The sequence below is a fragment of the Vicia villosa genome, unplaced genomic scaffold, assembly GCF_029867415.1.
Source record: "Vicia villosa cultivar HV-30 ecotype Madison, WI unplaced genomic scaffold, Vvil1.0 ctg.000359F_1_1, whole genome shotgun sequence".
In the NCBI taxonomy this organism is placed as follows: Eukaryota; Viridiplantae; Streptophyta; class Magnoliopsida; order Fabales; family Fabaceae; genus Vicia; species Vicia villosa.
The window spans coordinates 550274-573674 of record NW_026705162.1 but is presented as its reverse complement, the minus strand read 5'-3'; the positions used below and the strand labels follow the sequence as shown (position 1 = coordinate 573674).

Sequence of the window (23401 nt, the reverse complement as noted above, 5' to 3'; positions counted from 1 at the left end):
CCAACGTGATGATCTTGACCAACTGACCCAAGAATAGAGAGATGCCACGCATGGTCAGCAATTCTCTAGAACTGTTCATCATCTTCCATCAAAGATTTGCTACGATTTTGCTTCAAAGTGGCTGCGGATCTCGCTACCAAATATCGCAGCAAATTCTGAAACTTCAAAATCTGCAAAATTAGCGTTAAACAAAAAAATAAACTGCCCAGATCACCTTAAAATCTTCCCCTGATCTCAAATATGCCCATGGTTCGGCCTAAAAATGCTTATAACAATGGTTTCAAAGCAATCCAACCTTGATGCCCTAGCCATGGCATCTTGCTATCCCTGCGTGAAAGCTCATAACCAAAGGTTCAAAGCTTTCCTAAACAATGCCCAGAACTCAAACAACACATTAGTTGGCACAGAAATAAGGTAGAACGTGATTTATGGAAACATCAAAACATGCATGAAGAAGATGAATACGATATGAAGATCACAAGGGGTATACGACTTGGCTCAGTGTATATTCTTACCAAAAATTACCTCAGGAGTTGATTGTAACGATTATTTGGCCTTGGAGGTGCTTGGAATGATTTGCACGAGTTCTACACCTTTCTTGATATTTTGGAGTCTTGAAAACCCTAACCCTTGCCTCTTATTTTCGTCCCCTTATGTGCAGAATGATTAGGTATATATAATGCTTGGAATTTAGGTTAAAGAGAGCCCAAGAAAAACGAAGATTGGATGAGAGAATATTTGATTGAAAAATCATGCAAATCATGCTATTTTAGTTCCAATCATATCTCCTTCTCTCTCCACGAAATTCTCTTGTTTTTATGTCAATATATTCCTCAATATTTGATAGAAATTTAATCTCAATCAAATCTTTGATTATTTTTATTATTTCATTGTATTTAATTTGAATTTAAGTGATTAAATTCAAAATAAAAATAAATAAAAATAATAAAAATGAATATAAGGACCTATGGGTCATGGAAGGCCTATAGATCAAGTTTGGAATCAAATATTTAGGCCCATTTAGCCAAAAACTTAAAATTCAACACTTTGGCTTTCATGCAATTTCTCAAAATCGCTTAACTTTAACAAGTCATAACTCCCTCAATACTTGTCATTTGAGAGTGTTCTAGGACTTTTTGGAAAGCTCAAGATGTCCTCTACAAGCCACTTTGGAACACTTTTTGCATTTGAGGATTTTATCTTGATGATATGGCTTCTGACAAAAAACAGCTTTTTGCGAGCTTCTAGAAGGACCTGTAATGTATTGGCTCATATCTCTTATGCGGAAGCATTTCTTGACCTTGGGCCCAACATCAAAGTTGTAGAGAATGAAATTTCCTTGAGAATAGGCTTTGTTTGAGGAATTTCTGATAAAGCATGAGAGAGATATGATCAGTCAAAGTTGGGTTGACTTTCTTCTAGAAACCCTAATTTAGAAACTTGGACTTTTGATGATTTTAGAGCTTTTCTTGATGAATCTTGATCAACTCTTGATCAGATGATGAATCTTACTTCAAATGAAGGATGTTGACCAAAAATTAGGAATTTTGGCTGTGGTTAGACCATAGTTGACTTTTAGGTAAAACTAGTCGACTGTTGACCATTTGAACTTTTGACTGAGCAATCTTATGAATCAGAGCTTGCAACTTGGAATGAGGATCTTTTGAGGCATATGAGAGACCAAGGGTTCCATTTGAGGTCTTAGAACCTAATTTTACTTTGAAAAGATCAAAACTCTAGTTTGAGGGTTGTTGTTTAGGAGAGTGTACAGTCAGTCAAATCTTGAGCTTCTGATATTCAAATGAGCTTGAGTATAAAAATGTAGTGGGCAAATTTTGGGGTATAACAGCTACCCCTGTTCAATCTTCTTATACCTGAGGAAGTAGATTGGCATGTGTGCCTGTCGGAATCTGAGGGTAGAAGAGGATTGAACACTAGAATACCCAGGAATTTGCCCTAGCTGAAGCAGGGACTTTTGCCGGAGACGGGCTTAAAGATGCCGTCCAAGTGTTGGAAAAGATGTATAAGACGGGCTTAAAGATGCCATCTGATCTGGATAAATATGAAAGTCAGGATAAGTCGAACGTTAGACTATATCCGAGCTCGAAGTATTGAAAGGCGCTTGTCGGAGATGGGCTTGAAGATGCCATCAGATGTTTGAAGAGTTGTTTGTCTAAAGCAGATGCTTTTCAGACTGGATCATATGCATTGATTATATCTGAAGGGGAGATTCATCAAAATGAAGTAACGTCTTTACAGAAGACTACCTGGAGAGGTTCTTGAAAAGGGTAGATCATTGACCTAAAGAAGACTATGATTACTGATTTAAAGGAGATTAGGCTTTAAACAAAGCTCGGGAAGAAATGTCTTAGAGAAGACTAACTAAAAAGCTCCCTAGAAAGGCAAGAGATGTCTTAGAAAGGAGTGGATAAATATTTTAAGGAAGATTACCTAAAGAAGTTGAGATATGTCTTAAACAAGATTAATCTAGAAAGGTATGATATGTCTTAAACAAGACTGACCTAGAAAGGCTCCTAGAAAGGATATGATACGTCTTAAACAAGACTACCTAGAAAGGCTCCTAGAAAGGATAAGAAACGTCTTAGAAAAGACTACCTAGAAAGGTTAAGAAAGGTCTTAGAGAAGACTACCTAGAAAGGATCCTAGAAAGGATAAGAAACGTCTTAGAAAAGACTACCTAGAAAGGTTAAGAAAGGTCTTAGAGAAGACTACCTAGAAAGGCTCCTATAAAGGACATGAACCATCTTAGAAAAGATTACCTAGAAAGGTTCCTAGAAAGGATATGAATCATCTTAGAAAAGATTACCTAGAAAGGTTCCTGGAAAGGATATGAATCATCTTAGAAAAGATTACCTAGAAAGGTTCCTAGAAAGGATATGAAGTTCTTTGATTGTTTCTGAATTATCTGTGAAGAATAACCCGGAGTTAAGTGTCAGAGTTGTATTTGTCTTGAGTGTTGAGATTGAATCGTTGATACGATTGTATTTGCACCGCGCTTGGATGATAATATTCTTTTGATTATGAAATGACCTGAAAAGTAAAGATTAGTTTTATGCAATGTCATGATGCATGTATTGAGATTCTCGAAATAAACGAGAGTACTGTATGTTATGCATGCATTTATGAATGATGCAGGGATGGACTATATAGTCGAAGCATATTGATAACTCTTGTATAGCAACTGCTGATTGAGAAAATAAATCCCTGTATGCCGTTGGAGATAATGACAAGAGAATTCCTGTCTTTCGTTCGATGATATCCAGCTGAGGATTTTTGATCTTCGCTTGGGGATGAGAGTGACTTGAGTGATCTGATCCTGATGTATCCTGGGGACAAGAGAAATGAGTATACTATCCGACCAGATTTCTGAGCAGCAACTTTAATGGAAATAGCGAGTTTGAATAAACCATGCTAGAGAAGAAGATTGTGTCGGAAAACCGGCAATGTCGGAGGTATAAAATCCGTTGGGGAACAAAGTCTCTGTTGGGAATAGATTGCTTGAAGATAACTTCTTAAAGTTTGCTATGTGGGGATATATTATGAAAACTGCTCTGTGGGGAAGATTCCCAGAGATTTCAACTTTTCATTGCCCCATGTCTTTGAGTACTTGCTGTTGGAAAACACTTTCAACCATATATGGTCTTTCGATTGCGGGCATATACCTGCCCCTGGAATCAGTAGCCTGATATGCTTGATACTTGAGTTTAGAATTAGAACTTCAAAGGAGAGACAGATACTGACATCGTCTGATGCTAGTAGCCAAATAGCATTTGTTGAGATTTGTGACTGATGTGACATGCCCCCAGTGATGGACTAACTTCTCTGGTTTTTCAGTGCCTTTGAGAGATTCTATGAATCGTGACCAGCTTTCCCCCAGTAGATGGGATAACAATATGTCATGCCCCTTGTGTGAACAAGCTTTTAGCTGATCGAGTCATGCATACAAGACGTCTCTGCAAATTTATTTGTCGGGAGGACTTTTAGTCATTAATTATGCCCCATGCAGATTCTTCCTGATGTCAAACATTTGAAATTACGTAGACAAAATTGTTTTATAATGACACTCATAAAATGCAATGCATATGTCTGTCTTGGAGTTTAAAAACATTTTTAGTAAAACAAAAGATGTAAGAAAGTGATATTTGTAAAAACATGATATCAACTCAGGATTTTTGGTAAACTTTAAGGAGTCAGGATACCCTTTTTTTGTGACAGTATGCTTTCGAACTAACCATGCTTCAGTTAGGACTTTCAAGGGTTGTAACGTGGCTTGGTTCACGGTTTAAGAAACAAAGGATAAAGGCTCAAAGTTTATTTGTACCCATCCTAATCTTCGTGATGTTCTTCGATCTTATGCTCAGTTAACTTTGCATTTAAGTTCTAGCAGGTCTTGAAGTCGTAATATTGACATTTGATGATGGTTAAAGCACCAAAAGTTCATTTGAAAAGGCATTCATCCTTTTTTTGTAATATTTTCTTTTTCTTTTGTCGAGGATTTGTAGCGACCTCTTTTTTTGACTTTATCATCCCTAACTTTTGCCTGAACTGTTTTATTTTGAGATTACAGTCAGTGGGATGTTTTAGTTCTTGATAAGTCTCCTTCATAGGTTTTGACTTAACATTTTTTCTCTTCTTTTTTCTTTTATGGATATTGACTGCCTAATTTGAGAATTACGGGAATCCATCACTTGTGTAAAGCACCTGGCATAATTGAGTTAACTGAGTAACTACCTTGCCCCAGGTTATGATTAAGGGTTTTAATCTGTATGAGAAAGAAAACTTCTACTTTTTAGGCTCAATGGGGTTGACGAGGGATTAACATACTTATATCTCCATTGTTTATGAATTGAAACAATGCCTGTACATCGTCAGCATAGTCTGTTCGAAAGCATACTGTATGAGGTTGCGGTATCGTTTTCGTCATCCTCCCTCAAAAGGCTTACATCTTTAGCGAGAGTTAAATATCATAATGAAAACCAAGTAAAACAAAGTTTAATATAGCAATAGAAGGAGAAATAAGTCAAGACAAACGCATGCAATGCATTAATGATTATGATAAAATAAATAGAGTCTGACATTAGACGAATGTTTAAACAAACAAGAAAGAAATTGCGAATGCGGGTAAATTAATGATCTAAGTAGCCATCCTTTAGACTTTGTGTGGCTCCTCTGGTTGGTCAAATTCGACGATCCCTTCTTCAATCAAGTCTTGAATTTTATGTTTCAATGGCCCACAATCTTTTGTATCGCGACCAGGACTATTTGAATGGTAATCACATCTTGCATAATGCTTGTACCCAGGGACGGGATTAGCAGGAGCTGAGTATGGAGGCAGTAGAGTTATCAGACTCCGATCGAGCAAGTGTTGCAAAGCTTGAGCCAATGGCATGTGTAGTGGGGTAAATGACCTTTTGGGTTTGGATTTCCAAGTACGTTAGCCACCTTGTTGCTTACGTTGATCTTTTTGTTGTTGTTGTGTTAGAGCCTGTCTAGAGACCAGGACTGCCCCAACAGTGTTGGATTCATTCTTCCCATTGTATGGCTTTTTTACAGTACCAGAAGAAGTAGCCACCTGAATTTTTCCGTTCCGGATACCATTTTCAACATGTTCTCTGGTCAGTATGAGGTCGGTGAAACCAGACGAGGAGCTACCAAGCAAATGGCTGTAGAAAGGACCAGTCAGTGTATTCACGAACATGTCAACTAACTCTCGGTCAGCCATGGGAGGTTGGACTCTGCCAACCAAGTCTCTCCATTTCTGAGCGTATTCTTTGAAGCTTTCATTAGGTCCCATGGACATGCTTTATAATTGTGTACGGGTTGACGCGAGATCACCATTGTATTGGTATTGCTTGTAGAAAGCACCGACCAAGTCTTACCATTCGAGTTGGGTTCCAGATAAGCTCTCTTGGAAAAAGTGGATCCATAGCATCTTGTCAGCGGTATGAGGCTGAATCTTCCTCACATAGGATTTCAGGTGCAGTTTCGGACAAGAGACCCCGTCATATTTAGCAAAGGTGGGAGTCTTGAACTTCGGAGGGATAACAACTCCAGAGATGAGTCCTAGTTCCTCAAAATCTAACCCAGGTACCTTCTGAATTTCCATGGCTTTCATACGTTCTTCCAGCAACTTGTATTTATCATCAGGATGTTCATCCTCACGGTAGTATTTCTCTTCTTTCTCAGAGGGTTGGACAGAGTCATGATTACCTTTTGCATCTGTCTTGATGCTAGCATCGTCATCCTGATCATTGTCATTGTCTTCAGGACTCTGGACTTCTTTACCCTTCTTGAGTGGACCCCGAAATCTTCTTCCCTTATTGAGGACACCCACAGATCTTCTGGACTTTTTCTCCTTCTTGGTCAGGAGTGCTTTCAGCTCATCCTGCCCCTTGGACAAGTTCAGGATCAGATCTTGAAATTGGGCATTCCGGGCTTGAAGGTCTTTGACTGACTGCTCGAGATTCATGATGCTGAAATAAACTGCGAGGAGGTGAGAAACCTGTGGTAGAAACCTGTTATGCGAATGTTATGAATGCAAGTGCAACGTTTTCAAGAATCTTTAGGGAATTTAGTTTGCGACATTAGAAAATGATTGATCACAGCTTTGACTTTCATCTTGGAATGTCCTCCTTTGGGAATCAAGCTCACCATATCGAGTGGGTCATAGCCTCTGATTCAGGGTACTTTTGAATTTGAAAGTATTTGGCGAGGGGAAAATAAATCCTCTTGCCCCTTGATAGGTATTGTGCCTTTGGACTGGAAGATATATGGCCAGAGGAAAATAAATCCCCTTGCCCCTTGACAGGAATCCTGTCCTTGATAAGAGCACCTGAAATTGTGCGCCCTAAATTCCTAAGATCCTTGAAAGGGTTAGTTAATCATACTATGTTATGATGTCATGATGTCATGCGAATGCGATATAATAGGTAAAGCATAAGGTAATAAGGACGAATGTCCTATGAGCAAATCATGAAAGGAAATAGAAGGGTTAGTAGCACACACAAGAAAGTCACACAAATGTCCTTAGGTTTAAAGGCTTGCATGGAGTTTGACTAGGTAACTACCCTTCCCCAAAGGTACTTCTAAGGATAAGGATGATATCAGCAACGGGTTCTACCAGTTATTCAGAATTGTCAGTCCTTCTAAAGCACCATTGGACATGATGCATTTGAACCATGCAATGATACTTTGAGAGAGAACCTATCTGAATTGTAGCATCGGGTAGCGACTAGTTCTCAACATTTGTCAAGAGTAGTCCCCCCACTACGTTCCTAAAGGCCAGGATGGGTTAAAAGGTAACTAAAGGTCCTTGAGCTCCGGCGCACCCACAGGCACATACATAGACCCCCCCTCATTTGAGAAAGGTCTGCATACAGCTATGAAGTCCTAACTCAAGCGTGAACTTCATATTGACTCATCTCCCACATATGTGAAAGAGGTCGCCATGACTATGCCACTCCTATCTTAAGTGTACTTGAATCCGGGTATAGGATTCGTCCTTCATTTAATTCCCGAAACAACCCTGAAAAATAAAGCAAGCAAGACAAACATTAAGTGATCCTAAACTTTAAGGTAACCCCTCTTTTATTCGAAAGCATCCCCAGCAGAGTCGCCAGTTCTGTAATACGGTGAACTGACCCGAACCAATCCAAACCACATTAGTTTGGTTTGGTTTGATTTTTTTTAAAGCCAACTGAATCAAACCAAATCACACGTTTTTTCTCTCGCAGTTCGGATGATTTTTAGCGTCAAAACCGCCCAAACCGCACCTCGAACACCCCTAAGTACAACTATGATTTCCATGTCGATTAATTAATTGCAACCCTTGTGGATAAAAAATTATTTTATTAGTTGAAGACAATTTCAAAATATTTTTTGAATCTTTCATCTTGGACATTTAGTCTTAAACCCTACAATTAGCAAATCAAGAATGATAGTTACGTCTAAATTAAAGGAATGGTAGTCATCATTTCTCAAGGAAAAAAAAGGTGATGGTTGTAATATATCAGTAGTTAAGCATATTTATAGTGAGGTGTAGGTATGGATGGATGAATGAAAAAACTTAACGAGGATGAAGCTAACGTGATATTGCAAATTTGTGTGAAAGATACAGAATCAGAATGATATTCATTCAAAATTAGCACAAGTTCACATCTCTCACTTCAACTTCATCCTCCTTTCATTTTGGATGATGTAATACGGTGAACTGACTTTATTTGAAATGTCGCGGTAAGCAAGAGTCGCCACCGACTTTTATTTTATCCAATTATAGAAAGGCTAAAAGAACAAGAAAAGACCTTTTAAAAAGATTTTGAGTTCGGGGGGTAAGTTATACAATGGGAAGGTGTAAGGCACCCTTTGCATCCATGGCTATCCATGGGCTCTTAATTGCTTAGCTCACTTTGTTTTCAAAATGCTTGATTTGTTTGAAAAGTAGGGTGTGAATAGAAATTTGAATAAGAACTTTAGCTTGTAAATAAGCGTAGTCTTTTTGAAAAGTTTCTTTGAAAAGAAGTGGGAAAAGATTTTGAATTTGAATTTGAAAAAAGAGCAAGCAATTAATAGCAACTACCCTAAGTTTAGAAATTTGTTCTTTTAGCTTTTCAGGGCGAAAGGGTCTATCCATACCATAAGAGGGCAGGAAGTCTTTCAATTGGATGTTTGAAGGGTCATCGAGATATCGTTCACCGTAAGACTGTCCCTTGCCATAAAGAGGGCAGGTAGTCTAAGGGAAGGATATACAAAGTCATTAATATTTTTAGGCATCATGCGAGGATACCTTAGCAATGGGACAATCATCTTATTTTTCCGAGGCAGCTTCGAGGGACTAGATGATTTTTAATCTATATAGGCAACCTTGCTTTAGGTATCCTCGGAATCGAGGGACTTGACTATTTAGTACACATAGAGGCAACAAGGCAACAATAATAAGGCAACAAGGCAACGAGAGGGATTACCCTAAAGGTGTGTGGGTGCAACAATCATGTGGTTAACTTCAATGATATTTATCTTGTAAATTAGTGATCTATGTTCAATTCATGGTTTGCACTCCCTAATTTACTAACCACGAAGTTTAAAATAAGCAAAAATTAAAGGCAGAAATTAAAAGTCCTACGCTATTACAATAAACACCTGCGGGGAAGGGGAAATAAAAGTAAAAAACAAGAAATATGAATAAATAATTTAATTATCTTTATCTTGAGCCTTGATCTTCCTCGAACCTTCGATTGACTCTGAACATCTGAGAATTAAACAGAAAATAATAGGGGTGAGTGTAGAAGGAATTCCTTGGCATTGAAAATAAACCCTAATTTAACCTATAAGGCAAAAATTAAAAGATAAAATAACATTTAAATGAGAAAAGGATTAGAACTTAGCTTTTTGATTGACATGGCGCGTAGTCGAAAGAACTCTGAGGGTAACCCTGAAAAATGAAGAGAAAGGTAGAAAACTTTTTGTGGCTTATACGAGGCATTGATAATAAATAAAAGAGAGGTTCTGAAAAAGATTTTGAAAACACTCAGGGTAAATAAAGGTTTTATGAGGAAAAAAATTGACATGCTGAGTTAATGGACAACACCTACCAGTAATAGTGATTAGTGATCATGATGAAAAGAACTAACTAAAATAAAATCAGGGTTTAAAGTAACTGGTTTAAACATAAAAAGTAAATAATTTAATATCTTTAAATAACCCTTTTTTTTTTAAAAAAAAAAATCGAAAGTTCGATTAAATGAATGCAAAGGTCATGACAATATTATTTACAAAAAGATTTAAATAATTTCTCTTTTTTTTTAAAAAAGATTAAGGTGGAAAAGAAATAAATAAATATATAAATAAACAAATTTATGTAATAAAAATAAATAAATAAATAAAATAGAAAGCTTAGCTTGGATTAGGTGTGGTAAGCCTGGAGGTCTTTGAGATACACCTTCAAACCTGGGCGTTGGATCTGATCACGTGTCCATCCAGTGGTACAATACTGAGGGTGCATCATGAGGAGGCAGGGGTTGACCACATGGAAACCTGCAAGCAGCTGGGATATTAATTGATAAAAAAACTTTGCCAAAGCCAAGTTTCCAACCATGCATCCAAGGGTGAAAAAACTTCTCTTCGTGCCATCTGCGCTATGATTATTAGTTATCAAGCAAACAAATAAAATAAATAAAAAAACCAAAACATGATCCATGAACCTGAACGGCGCGCGTGGGACCCATAGTGGCGCACCCAACCAATCAGAACCAACGTGATGATCTTGACCAATTGACCCAAGAATAGAGAGATGCCACGCATGGTCAGCAAGTCTCCAAAACTGTTCATCATCTTCCATCAAAGATTTGCTACGATTTTGCTTCAAAGTTGCTGCGGATCTCGCTACCAAATATCGCAGCAAATTCTGAAACTTCAAAATCTGCAAAATTAGCGTTAAACAAAAAAACAAACTGCCCAGATCACCTTAAAATCTTCCCCTGATCTCAAATATGCCCATGGTTCGACCTAAAAATGCTTGTAACAATGGTTTCGAAGCAATTCAACCTTGATGCCCTAGCCATGGCATCTTGCTATCCCTGCGTGAAAGCTCATAACCAAAGGTTCAAAGCTTCCCTAAACAATGCCCAGAACTCAAACAACACATTAGTTGGCACAGAAACAAGGTAGAACGTGATTTATGGAAACATCAAAACATGAATGAAGAAGATGAATATGATATGAAGATCACAAGGGGTATACGACTTGGCTCAGTGTATATTCTTACAAAAAATTACCTCAGGAGTTGATTGTAACGATTATTTGGCCTGGAGGTGCTTGGAATGATTTGCACGAGTTCTACACCTTTCTTGATATTTTGGAGTCTTGAAAACCCTAACCCTTGCCTCTTATTTTCGTCCCTTTATGTGCAGAATGATTAGGTATATATAATGCTTGGAATTTAGGTTAAAGAGAGCCCAAGAAAAACCAAGATTGGATGAGAGAATATTTGATTGAAAAATCATGCAAATCATGCTATTTTAGTTCCAATCATATCTCCTTCTCTCTCCACGAAATTCTCTTGTTTTTATGTCAATATATTCCTCAATATTTGATAGAAATTTAATCTCAATCAAATCTTTGATTATTTTTATTATTTCATTGTATTTAATTTGAATTTAAGTGATTAAATTCAAAATAAAAATAAATAAAAATAATAAAATGAATATAAGGACTTGTGGGTCGTGGATGGCCTATAGATCAAGTTTGGAATCAAATATTTAGGCCCATTTAGCCAAAAACTTAAAATTCAACACTTTGGCTTTCATGCATTTTCTCAAAATCGCTCAACTTTAACAAGTCATAACTCCCTCAATACTTGTCATATGAGAGTGTTCTAGGACTTTTTGGAAATCTCAAGATGTCCTATACAAGCCACTTTGGAACACTTTTTGCATTTGAGGATTTTATCTTGATGATATGGCTTCTGACAAAAAACAGCATTTTGCGAGAAGGACCTGTAATGTATTGGCTCATATCTCTTATGCGGAAGAATTTCTTGACCTTGGGCCCAACATCAAAGTTGTAGAGAATGAAATTTCCTTGAGAATAGGCTTTGGTTGAGGAATTTCTGATAAAGCATGAGAGAGATATGATCAGTCAAAGTTGGGTTGAGTTTCTTCTAGAAACCCTAATTTAGAAACTTGGACTTTTGATGATTTTAGAGCTTTTCTTGATGAATCTTGATCAACTCTTGATCAGATGATGAATATTACTTCTAATGAAGGATGTTGACCAAAAATCAGGAATTTTGACCGTGGTTTGACCATAGTTGACTTTTAGGTCAAACTAGTCGACTGTTGACCATTTGAACTTTTGACTGAGCAATCTTATGAATCAGAGCTTGCAACTTGGAATGAGGATCCTTTTAGGAATATGAGAGACCAAGGGTTCCATTTGAGGTCTTAGAACCTGATTTTACTTAGAAAAGATCAAAACCCTAGTTTGAGGGTTGTTATTTAGGAGAGTGTACAGTCAGTCAAATCTTGAGCTTCTGATATTCAAATGAGCTTGAGTATAAAAATGTAGTGGGGAAATTTTGGGGTATGACAGATGCCATCATGAGACATATATATTTCTGAAATATTTTATTATTGTTTTTAATAAAAGTTGTATGTTGTTTAAGGTTTGTTGTTGATGAGTGTTGTTGTTAATGTTTGTATAAAAGATGATTTTCTTATATCTTATGTGGTTTGAGTGTTTTTCTAACACCTTACCGAATATATAACTTTTTGGATTGCATTAGAAAATTAAAATATGATAGATAAATTTATGTTAGAAAACATGTTACACGTTCAATTCTAGACAAGAATCCTTCAGTCCGTTATCTACATTTTACTCTTTAATAGTTAAAACTTGGTTTAATGCTTCTTATTCTTCAACCTCCCCTACTTTCACCTCTAATTTTGTTTGCAAAGTGAATAATATGTTGCAAAATGAACTAGACGTGAAGGAAAAGGGTTTGAAGATCTAGGAGCATTAAACCAAGTTCTAACAGTTAAAGAGAAAAATACAGATAACGAGCTGAAGAATTCTTGTTTAGCATTGAACGTGTAACTTGTTCTTCTATATAACTTAATTTGTCATAGTATAATGTTCTAGATTAGATTGAAAGTTTATAAATTTAGTGAGCATTGGCGAAATAAGCATTTCACATAATTTATAATAAACTCAGTGTATATATCACAACAGTTGTTTAGAAAAATTGTTGTTAAATGTAATGCATTATAGGGTATATCATAACAGTTGTCTGAAATAACTGTTGTGATAGGTAGTGCGCTACTTGAAGTATAATTACGATTGCACGATTGTGGTGGAAAGCATCATACATACCATCTTTTATCTCACAACGGTTGGTCAGACGTTGTGGTATCCCTTTACCAACTATTGTGAAATGGATTTTTCGTAGTAGTATTTATAAGGATAATAAACCTGATAATTTGACATAGTTAACTCTAAATTAGTTGACAAGTTCAAGATTGCATTTAAGATAATCGAATTGACATAAGTTATTAAGTTTTTCCCAAGACATGATTTCTAATGGCTAACTTTCTGTTTTACTGTGAAATGATGGCTTTGTTCGCGCGTAGAAATTATTCTTTACGCTGCATTAACTCGCAACTGAAAACGAATCGATGAAACAACGCAGAGGAACATTTGTTTGCACTTGATAAATAATTTGTTAGTCGATATTGGCTAACATGAGAGTTAGTATAAAGCGACGTTCTCTTAGATGATCAAAGGTTTGACGAGTGCAAATTTGATTTTATATGAGATAGACGATTTACCAAGTTTTCTAATCTCTACTAAATTTGTGGAAGTATTAAAATCACTTAAAACTTAATACGTTTTGACAAATGTGCAATTTACTTGTACTCAATGTTTATAACACCAATAACCAAAGAAAGTTATAATGAACCATGTTCTAAGAAAGTTGCACACTTGTGGATATGGCTGTTCAAAAGAACCGGCGAACCGAACCGAACTGAAGTTAAAATAACTAAACCATTAGTAATGGTTAGTGAACCAAACATATATTTTATTAATGGTTCAAGAACCGAACCGTTAAGCAATTAACCAATATCTAATTAACTCAGAACCAAACCGTTTGTTATATTAGTTTCTAAATTGAATTTCTTTTTAAAAAATAAAATTAAACTTCTTGAATTTTTTTTTAAATAAAAAAATCGTTTTTTCGAAAATTAAATAAGTCGAGTTTTTACGAAAAATAAAAAAGTTGATTTTTTGAAAATAAAAACGTCAATTTTTTACGAAAAATAAAAAACCCAATTTTAATGTATTTTCGGGAAAAAATTCGATTTTACTGTATTTTCACAAACCTCGATTTTACTGTATTTTCAAAAAATACGATTTTACTGAATTTTTGGAAAAACTCGATTTTATTGTAATTTTGGAAAAACTCAATTTTACTTTATTTTCAAAAAACTTGATTTTACTGTATTTTCAAAAAAAACTTGATTTACAGTAATTTTGGAAAAACTCGATTTTACTGTAATTTTGAAAAAACTCGATTTTATTGTATTTTCATAAAAACTCAATTTTACTATATTTTCATAAAACCCGATTCTACTATATTTTTGGCAAAATACAGTAAAATCATTTTTCTAAAAACACAATAAAATCGAGTTTTTTGAAAATTTAGCAAAATCATGTTTTCTAAAAAATACAGAAAATCGAGTTTTTTTTAAAATACCGTAATATTGGGTTTTGATGAAAATACAACAAATTCGATTTTTTAAAAATACAGTAAAATCGAGTTTTTTTTGAAAATTTAATAAAATTAGGTTTTTTGAAAATAAGGTAAAATTGAATTTTTCCAAAAATACAGTAAAATCAAGTTTTTGAAAATACATTCAAATCGGGTTTTCCAAAAATACAGTGAAATCGGGTTTTTTCTGGAAATACAGTAAAATTGTTTTTTAAAATACAGTACAATTGAGTTTTTTGAAATTACAGTAAAATTGGGTTTTTTTAAAAAATCATTGTAAAATCGAGTTTTTCCAAAGATACAGTAAAATCGTGTTTTTTTGGAAATACAGTAAAAACATTTTTAAATGCAGTAAAATCGATTTTTTTTAGTAACAATTGATTAAATAACCAATAAATATGTCATTCACAAAATGAGGGGGAAAAACTTGATTTATCCCAAAAATACAAAACTTCGGTTTTTTTCTTAAATAAAAAAGTCATTTTTTTCGTAAATTTTAAAAGTCTTTTTTTTTCGAAAAATAAAAAAGTCGATTTTTTTCAAAAATAAAAAAATCATTTTTTTGCGAAAAACAAAAAAAGAAGTCTTTTTTTAAAACTAAATATAACGGTTTGGTTCTTTAACAAATGGTTTAGTTTGAAAAAATTTGTCTTCAAATGGTTTGGTATGGTTCGGAATTAAGAACCGTTATACCAAACCAAAACCTTTAGTTCAGTTCGGTTCTAAAAAAATTGAAACGGTTCAGTTCAGTTCGGATGACCTTATGTAATGGTTCAGTATAGTTCGGTTCAGTTTTCTACATAATTGAACCATAAACAGCCCTACTCGTGGATAAGAAAAAATAAATACCAACGAACTGAAAAATCAAGTTGAATTTGAAGTGTCATGTTCTCCCAATATAGGAAAACTCAAGCATGACTCGTGAAAAAAACGAGCAAGGCTAAATTCTTAAGGTCACGTCGTTTTGGACAGCAAGATTATTATTTGCCTATAAATATTAGATTTGTAAAAATAAATTCAACACACATTAAATCAAACAAGTTATTTTATGTATTTTCATCATTTTGTTGTTCTATTTTTATCTTATCTTTTAGGGTTAAATATGTTTGTGGTCCTCTTAAATATTTTAAATTTTATTTTTAATTTCTCAAAATATTTTCTTCAAATAATGGTTCTCCTAAAAATTTTCATCCATATTTTTGGTCCCTCCTCCTGCAACTTAGCGACGATTTTTACAATTTAGCGATAAAATTAATGATAGTTTTAACGACATTTTATTACTTAACAACAGAATTAGCGATAATTTTAGTATTATGCACCAAAAGTGTGGATGGAAATTTTTAGGAGGACCATTCTTTAACGAAAATATTTTGAGGGACGAAAAACAAAATTTGAAATATTTAAGAGGACCACAAACATATTTAACCCTATCTTATATATATATATATATATATATATATATATATATATATATATATATATATATATATATATATATATATATATATATATATATATATATATATATATATATATATATATATATATATATATATATATATATATATATATATATATATATATATATATATATATATATATATATATATATATATATATATATATATATATATTAGTTTAGTAGCTCAAACACTCAAAATATCATATTTAACCTTTTCTTAAAGAGCACGTTATTAAAGGACAAAGTCCATATCTCAGTGTAATCACTTGAATAAAAAAAATTTATTGTTGAAAAATATTAGTCGAGCTAATTTTCTGATTCAACATCAGTTGCCTAATAAATACATATGAAAAAAATTGTTGAAGCCTAATAAAAACAATCTAATTGTTGTAGCTAGGTAGGATGGTCCAATAATCCTCAATCATAGAACTAAATTGATAACCTTTCCTTGATGAGCTAAGCTTTTCTTAACTAAAAGTGCAATCAATTCATCTAAAATATATGGCGTTTATATTCCCCAATATGCAAACAATCACTCTAGGTCCATAAAAAGGGTCCAAAAGAAAAAGATAATTACTAGTTGACGAAATTTGAAAGTAATAGTAGTTATTTTTTTTAGGAAAAAGGTGAAAGCTATTTGTTCATTGTGTTTGTCATCTCCCATAGCATGCAAAGAAGACGCATCAAATTAGGCAACAACCAATTTAAGTTATGTGATGAGTGCCTTATATAGTTCTTGTTGATTGGCATGACTGCAAAGTTTGTGGCCCATAATGTACTATAGATTTTGCATTTTACAGCTGCTTGATTTATCACACTTCACCTTTCACTACAACTAGACAATATCTATTTGAAGAAACCAATCAAGGAAGATATGACCTTTTTCCATACAAGCAAAAGATTTTAGATAAGATTCATTGATTACATGATGATATGATACCATAGTGCTGGGAAGTTCAAGAATTATCTAAGAGTTAATGCTTTAGAATCACCAAAGAGAAAAACATGACATCTCTTTTCAAAATCTTAAAACATTTAACTTCTAACATTCTTAAACATTTTAAAAAGATTTTATTAAGGGATATATATCTAAGTCCGTTCTAAGTTTAATGGAAACAAGTCACTTTGACCGAGTTTAGGATTGAGTTTAGGTTCTCCATATTTTAAGTATGGGGACAGATAAGATAATATGAGCATTAATATATATATATATATATATATATATATCGAAGTCGTACTTATATTAGCTTGTACTTTACTAGTTTTAATAATTAAAATTTTAATTATATAAGCAATAATTTGGTTATTTAATTTTTACTTTATTATTAGAAATATTTAAAATATATGTTTAAACAATTTTTTGAATTTTTTTGTTTGTAATGTAATTTTATGTTGGATAGGACTATTTTTATTTTAAAAAATTGATTACATTGTAAGGATGAAAGAGGGTGGGATACTAAAGTCAATCTAAATTTGTTTGAATTTGTTTGAGACGAGTTTTGAGCTCAATTCATTATCACAGATAGGGGTGTTCAAAAGCAAATCTGCCCAATACAAAATCACAAAATCGAACCGAATTAAATTGAAATTGCAAAAAACCGTCTTTGATTCGGATGTGTTTGAGTCATTTTTTAACAAAACCGCGCGGTTTGGTTTTGTTTGATTTGTGGTTTGTAATTTACAAACCGAACCAAACTGTATTACATTAAAATCAACATTCACTTTACACACATCCAATCCAAACTCAAACTTATTATGTCTTAGTCTTACAATTAGGAATTATTTTCCCTTCCTCATTCTAAAGGTTTTAGTTTAAATCTTCTCAAATCTTACCTAGCAGTATCGCACATTTTTCTCTTCTTCTTTTCCAAGCACATATCACATCTTCTTCTCTAGTCTCTCATCTCTTAAGTTCTTTCTTTTTCATTTTAGTATTTTTATTCTAATGTTCTCTCTTCCAATTACGTTTTTAACGCTCCTCTTACTCTCTAATCTCTAATCTCTTGTACTTTTTTTTTCATCTTCTTTAATCTTTCACTCCTCTTTTTTTCTCTATATTATAATGTTTATGATATTGTTTTATGCTACTATTTTATATTTTTTATTCCACTTTTATCTAATTTTATTTATGTATATTAAATGGAAAGTTATTGTTCAAATATGATGAGTTTTGTTGTTATTTGATAACGCACAAATGATTAAATACAATGTTATGTTATTATCTATATGTGTATGTATGACTCAATATTTTTTTTTAAAAACCAATCCAAACTATATTTGTTTGATTTGGTTTGGTTCGATTTTATTTTTAAAAGTCAACCGAACCAAACCAAACTGCATACTTTTTTCTCTTACGGTTTAAATAATTTTTTACATAAAACCCGGCCAAATCCCACCGCAAACACCCTTAATCCCAAACGAGCATCGTGACAAAGAATGAGAATTTATCAAAGATTTGAATTTAAATTCAAAGAAGATAAAAACCGTCATCGTCCCGCCCTTTGCAAGGCTTAAAAATACTTATAGTGGATGTAAAATAATCCATTGCACTTTGATCCAATAATTAATTAGTAATTTGTGCTTAAAGCAATAGATAGCTCTACAAACACCAACCATGTAACTTTAAAATTTTTTTAGGCCTCTGTCGTTGTCTATCTTTTTACAACCTTCCTATTCTTAACAAATCTCCAAGTGGGTGTGTACTTTTCTATTGGTTCCAAAATATATGTACTTTGAAAGGTAAATTCTTGTGAGTTGTAAAGGTAGATAATCCCATCCCATGTTTTATTTTGTAAGTGTTATGAATATGTATAGTAACTTTTAAAATAAAAAAAGAGATACTTTTACCTCTTTACCTCATGATTTCTTAAAAACTACATCCTAAAAAATAATTTTAATTTTGAATTAACAATTTTAAAGATCAAAAAAGATTTTGTTTTTCTTTCTTCAAATTTATTAATCCGAAATAGAAGTAGAGGGTGACAAAAGAAACTCATAAATCTTTTGTTTTCTATCAATCTTTTACTATTTAATAGACATAACACAATAACACATTGGCTAAATAGAGAAATGAAGTTTTAGAATCCTTTAGTTTTTGTGGTAAATCAAATTTATCAATAACCAGAAAAGAAAGTAAAACAATGAAAAATACAAAAACAAAATGAGAGCAAGCATATATATATATATATATATATATATATATATATATATATATATATATATATATATATATATATATATATATATATATATATATATATATATATATATATATATATATATATATATATATATATATAAAGGTGTAATGGCACAACAAAAAATGATAACTTAGGGGATAGTACATATCATAATTAATCAACACACAAAATTCTAATTGTGATTAAGTTGGTATTAAGGGGTGGCCATGATTGCCATCACACCTTTAATTAGCTGATACAAATCAACATCACTTAGCTGGCTTCTTACATTGAAAAAAAAAATTAAAATAAAGGGATAATATATGAAAAAAGAAAGAAAAAAAAAGTAGTCCAAAAGGCAACAATCTCTTTACACACATGTATGATCTGAAAGTGAATGTGTCACAAGAAATTAGAGAGGTAATTAGGCCTTGTGAGGTGGACACTGATAGCACTTTGCAAATAGTCCAAATGTTTTAACTTGGTGTACAAAATTAAGCATACTTGCCCATCCTCCTAATCCAAATCCAACCACCAAAACCCAAACAGCCACAAACACATTCATTGAATACAATCCTACCCATCCTCCTAAAATTGAAGGTGGTCTCTCCACCGCATTCTGTTAAAAAATAACAATATACAGATCAGATACATCAGTTATTCAATAAATTTAAAAAGTAAACTTTTATTTATAATATTAACCGGAAGGACTTATATGATAGTACATTAGTACTATCGACTGGAGCAAATTAAAATAAGTGTATGATTGAATTTGCGGTGAGATTGTCAGAATCACGATGATAGTACATAGGAACAAGTATTACCTCTCTGGCTGATGCTGAAGCAAAGGTGACCATGTGTGCCAAGGCAGGGATTATGTAAACTGTGAAACTAACCAAGAGTGATCCAACAGTTGAGTTAATGGGGCCAAAGAATGGGAATATTATTGCCAAGAACCATATTGGAACCACCACAGGAAGCCTAACCAATGCTCTTTTTAACAAACTTTTGGTTTCATGCACTCCAACAAATTTCTCCCACACAAAATATAAAGGTGTGCAAGCAAATCCAAATGTTATGAACTGCAAAAATTAACACCAAAAAAGACCCTTTAAATATATAGAAATTTCAATAATAATTTATGTAGCACCGTGACAGAAGACGTGTCCAGTGTCCGACACGTGTCAGACATTCAAATGTTTTACTTTATTAAATTATTATAGATATTATTGTTAGTGTATCAGTGTCATATCTGTGTCGGTGTTTTATAGATGATGATTGATTAATTAACCTGATGAATGAGCATGAGAACGACAGCGGAATCTCTAAACCCGTTTCTAGGGAGCAAGGAGAGAGCATTGGAATGAGTGAGAAGTTCGTCTCCAAAAGCCCAATATACTGCAGCTGCTGATGGCAAAGTTAATGTCATCACATATAGAGTTGCAATTAGATATATCATCTTAAACTTCTGTGGCTTCCACATTGCATGCATAATTTCCCTAAAATTAATACAAAACTGTCAGATTCACATAAAAATTGTAACAAATTTCTCACATATCTTAAATTAATCCAATGAATTTGAGTCCTCACACTGTAACAGCATGTCCACCAAAAGTATATAGAATGTTGGTAGCTCCAGTGAAGTAAAGAACCAACTTGGTTGGACCAGAGTGCTTTACATCCTCAGCCTTCAAAAAAATTATCATAAATCACTTTTATTGAATTAACTATATGATTTTCGACGACGAAGTTGATCATGAATTGTATATACCTGTCCATGAACTAAAGAAGCTATGGTCATATACCATGCAGTATAAGTGGTCATAACTAGGCCCAAAAATGACCAAATCCTGTAATTGTGAAATGAGGGGATGAAAACTGTTGTTGCACAGCATGCTCCAAATATGTAGGTCCATGTTCTCTTGTCCAAATGGTCATTTATGTAGTATATGTTACTGTCACATTATTCATATTATACCAAAAAAAAAAGTTAGCTTAAAATTTTAATGTAGACAAATTTTGATTTATTTATAATCAAGATTATACAAAAATAGCAGATAAACAGACAACAAGCTAAGCTGCGCTGCTATATAGTACTAACCTTGCACAAGCAATTAGCTGAATAACTGATCCAAACAAAAGGAAAGTACAGTTGAAAAATAGTCCAAGATTTCTCCAATGTTTGCCTAAAAGTCCATCAAGAACTTCAAACCACTGCAAAAATTGAAAAGATAAAAGATTAATTAGAAGAAGCTTATCTCAGACGATATATTAATATAATAAAGATTATATAGCAGACAGACAAACAATCACCTGAATAACATGGTTTCTGAAATCAACTTTCTCTCTTTCTTTTCTAGTTCTATATTCAACATAAAGAACACTGATAATGTAAGCAGTCCAACTTCCCATCAATCCATAAAAAATCTGAAAAAGAATTCCAGATAACATCCCGAGTTGCGAAAACGAATACGGCAATGTCAAAAGCACTTGTGCAACCTACATAGTTAAATTCAGAAAAAAAAAATATTATTAGAATTTTAAAGATATTGTTACATAATTAAAGAAGTAAAAGTGATTAAGTAAATAAGTGCCTGATTAGAAGCACAACTAAACCAAGCATCATAGACAGAACCACCATGCCAAAAGAGCCTTGATAGTTTACTACTAGTGGACTTAGAACCTTCTTCTTCTCTTTCCATTTCTAAGTAGTTTCCAGCAACAACTGTTTCAACTTTCTCAGAAGTCATTTTGTTGTTTATTGTTATCTTCCTGAAACTGTTTTAAGAGGAAGAAAATAGAATTGAGTGACCAAAGATATATATAGAGAAAAGAGAAGTGCTTCTTTCCACACTCCTATATCACACTTTCACATTAAATTCTTATATATAGCTACCAATCTTTTAAAAAACCGGTTCAACCGGTTGAATCAAAAATAACATATTCATCGGTTGGTTTGAACCGGTTACAATAAACCGGCTCGACCGGTTTTTGTATTTTTTCATTAATAATGATCTGTTACCAATAGTAATGTGAAGGTTCAACTTCATGATCAGTGTTTTGTTGGCTGTGATGGGCCAAGATTAGCTGCATTGCACGAGCGGGTGGCCTACCATAGACTATTTCTTTTCTTTTTTATGAGAGCCCATGCACATTGATTGATCATGAATTTTGATAAAAGCAAATAAGGGGTTGATTAAAAAATGTTTATGTGTGGGGGAACCTAAGATGGAAGATATCATTGTTCTACATGATTTAGTGCTAATCATGATTAGTATTACATGTGTGCCAACTTGCTTTACTATAAGAAAATTCTAGCAAAACCCTAAAGCCCTTAATTTCTTTTTATTTGAACTTTTTTTGAATAGTTACATTTATCATTTTGTATATAAGTACTGTGGCTAGTCATGTGTTACTACTGTATTTCATGTCAGCATAGTCTTTAACTTTTTTATTGCATCATTGAGTTTGGAAGGTTTCATTTCCATTGTGAGGATAATTTAGGTTAGGTGTGATATCCTCATCTTGTGGTCAAAAAAAGAGAGGATAAAAAGAAAGAAAGCATCTTTTGATATGGGCATTAGATCTATCAGATTTGATTAATAGGACTAAGCATGACCCAACTCCTACCAAACCCACTAGGCCCAGTTCAGAGATTGTTGGATCTTTTGGACCGGCTTCAAATTTAGACCTTTCCATTTAGCTGTTAAAGGTTTAAGGGAAATGTTCTTTTGACCCTTAACGGTGCGTCTCGAAACTCTTGAAAATTCGAAAAATACTTTTCATGTGTTTGAAAAAGTATTTTCGGATGCATTTAAAATCACACAAATTTTTGACTTTTTGAATCCACCTCATTTTGAACAAAATATGGTTTGAAGATGCATTTTCCGTAAGTTATTTAGGTGTATTTGAAGATGCATCTCCGAAATATCTCCGGAGTCATTTATAGTGTTTTTGTTCATTGAGATTATATAATAAACGACTAAGTGATGTTTTCAGAGATACATATCCGTAAATATTAAGCAGGATATTGGATAAAACAATGTCTTGCATGATGATGTTAAATCGGATGAAGTGAGTGATAATGTTAAATCGGGTGCTTGACCGATTGTTTTCGTGGCAGATGTTCGTGCATAATTTACAAGTAAATAAGAATTTATTGTTCATGAACATATGCTCAATGGGTCCGCAGAGAGGCCAAGAAATTAAGTCTTGGTGTTGTAATCGCAAGTTCCGACAATGGTTCGGGTAGAAGACAAGAATTTGTAATAATTAGATGCGAAAAAAGTGACACGTATCAACCATGGAGTAGGAAGTTAAAACGAGATGACACTGAATCGAGGAAATGTAAGTGTCCGTTTAAATTACATGGATATCGTATGGCGGATGACACATGGAAATTTAATATGGTTTCCGATAAACTTAATCATGCTTTGACTGACAAGCTATCCGGTCATCCCATTGTACGTCGCCTTGTTC

General features: G+C 33.4%; 1 protein-coding gene across 1 annotated transcript; it reads right to left on the bottom strand.

Moving 5' to 3' along the window:
* Positions 1-19066: 19066 nt before the first annotated feature.
* LOC131627345 (auxin transporter-like protein 3) lies at positions 19067-21787 on the bottom strand. The gene is made up of 8 exons (XM_058898190.1): positions 21517-21787; positions 21236-21421; positions 21024-21136; positions 20694-20877; positions 20513-20610; positions 20214-20421; positions 19747-20004; positions 19067-19541 (listed from the first exon to the last, which is right to left on the bottom strand). Exons 1-8 carry the CDS (start codon positions 21670-21672, stop codon positions 19347-19349), a joined length of 1398 nt encoding a protein of 465 aa, XP_058754173.1. The 5' UTR covers positions 21673-21787; the 3' UTR covers positions 19067-19346.
* Positions 21788-23401: the final 1614 nt, after the last annotated feature.

What these genes read in the sequence shown, in the direction of transcription:
- LOC131627345 (XM_058898190.1), bottom strand. Translation starts at nt 21,672, where the DNA reads ATGACTTCTGAGAAAGTTGAAACAGTTGTTGCTGGAAACTACTTAGAA. An exon ending in TCAGAAACCATGTTATTCAG is followed by an intron (nt 21,137 to 21,235) that starts GTGATTGTTTGT and finishes CAATTTTTGCAG; the next exon opens with TGGTTTGAAGTTCTTGATGG. An exon ending in CTTCTTTAGTTCATGGACAG is followed by an intron (nt 20,611 to 20,693) that starts GTATATACAATT and finishes ATTTTTTTGAAG; the next exon opens with GCTGAGGATGTAAAGCACTC.